At 57.7% G+C, this 1,508-nt stretch overlaps 1 protein-coding gene across 1 annotated transcript in view; it reads right to left on the bottom strand.

The window, feature by feature from the left end:
- Window positions 1-1,210, bottom strand: part of gse1b (Gse1 coiled-coil protein b) — a 14,914-nt gene extending 13,704 nt beyond the window's left edge. The window contains 1 exon segment of the mRNA XM_048969353.1: window positions 1,015-1,210. Within this exon segment, the coding sequence (XP_048825310.1) occupies window positions 1,015-1,128 (114 nt within the window). The 5' untranslated portion in view covers window positions 1,129-1,210.
- Window positions 1,211-1,508: the final 298 nt, after the last annotated feature.

Raw genomic sequence — 1,508 nt, 5'->3', positions numbered from 1 at the left:
CCCTGTCCACTGATAGCGACCCACCATGCTGTGATAGCAGCAGCGCGCTAAAGCTCTCCGCTAACTGCAGAGGGCAGATCAAACGGATTAGCTCTCCCGGAGTAATCCAGTCAAGCCTTATCAGAGCTAGCCTTGGCCTCACACACTCCCCCCCCCCCCACCCCACCCCCCCGTCACAAGCGTAAGAGCTCCAGAATGAGGGCGGCCGCAGAAGAGGCCCGGCACGGCTACGCGGGGCTGCGTCATCCACGTTTGCGTGTGAGTGCATGTGCGGGAAAGGCTGCACTGGGAGGTGGGGATTTAAATAGGCTTCCTGTGGTGTGAACAGAGGGGCGACCAGCTGCCGAAAGCAGGCCGAAAACTGAAAGGGGGGGGGGGCCTGAGCAGAGGGACAAGCGCATATTAAAGGGGGGAGGGGAGCAGCCAGAGATGCACATTACACCCAGCGTATATATAGCAAGCGCATGCTGCAGCACACATACGCATTTCCATAGCGTGTTCATTTATAATGCGAATACCAAGCACATGCGTCATATTTATCCTTTTGTGTTCGATGTGTCTGCTGTTTAACTGATTTACTCTGTATTAATTACATAATATTCGATGCCTCGCTTTGGCAGTAGCCAAAATTCAGTGTGTGCCAGCAAAGAGAGAGAGAGCGTGTATGTGACGAGGGGAGAGTATATGTGAGAGAGAGAGAGAGAGAGAGAGAGAGAGGGATGCTTGTTGTTGATGGTCAGCGCCCAGAGGCTTTGCATTCGACTCCACTCTGCTTCCTGTGAATTAATGAGACCTGCATACAGCGCCTGCACCCCCAGCGAGAGCCCAGGCTTCATTACAGAGAGGCTGCGCTCTGGGCTCCCCAGGTTGCATCCTGACCCTGCCCCTGGCGCTAGAAAATCTGAGCAGCTTCCTCCTGCACACACTCTAAATGACCCGTGAGCTACCAGCAAGCAGGTCCCCGAAGAGGCTGCTGGGAAAACGCGGCCAGTAGCGGGGGGGGGGGGAGCTCACCTGCCGGCTCTCGCTCCTCCATAGCCCATTGACGGTCTTGGTGGGGGCAATGGTGACCACAGGCGGGGTGCTTGGCACGGTGTGGCCCCCCGGCGGCACTATGATGGGGCCCATAGGCCCCCGCTTGGGCGTGCTGACCGGCGAGCTGTGATTGGTGGCTGGGGACGAGACAGGGGAAAGATTCACTGCTGATGGACGACCCTGCTGAGAGAGAGAGAGAGAGGAGGGGGGGGGGGGGGGCAGGTTACACACAACCCCGTTCAGATGAGGAGACCTTCATTGGTGTAATTCCTGATGTAAACCAGCATGGGGGGGGGGGAATGCCAGCCTGCCAATCACAGTTTCTTCCTAAAAAAATGAGCGTCGTGCATCTCCATTTTGGTTTGAAGCAGGGCATCCGTTCAGAAGCCGCCGCGAAGCGTGTACATGCACGTCCCGCGGGGCTTATTCGCTCCGCGCCGCCACAGCGTGGGCGGCCCCCGCTTGCAGAGACA

This window comes from Brienomyrus brachyistius, chromosome 11, assembly GCF_023856365.1.
Source record: "Brienomyrus brachyistius isolate T26 chromosome 11, BBRACH_0.4, whole genome shotgun sequence".
Taxonomy (NCBI): Eukaryota; Metazoa; Chordata; class Actinopteri; order Osteoglossiformes; family Mormyridae; genus Brienomyrus; species Brienomyrus brachyistius.
Note: the sequence above shows the minus strand (reverse complement) of the source record. Positions and strands in the feature narration are given on the sequence as shown.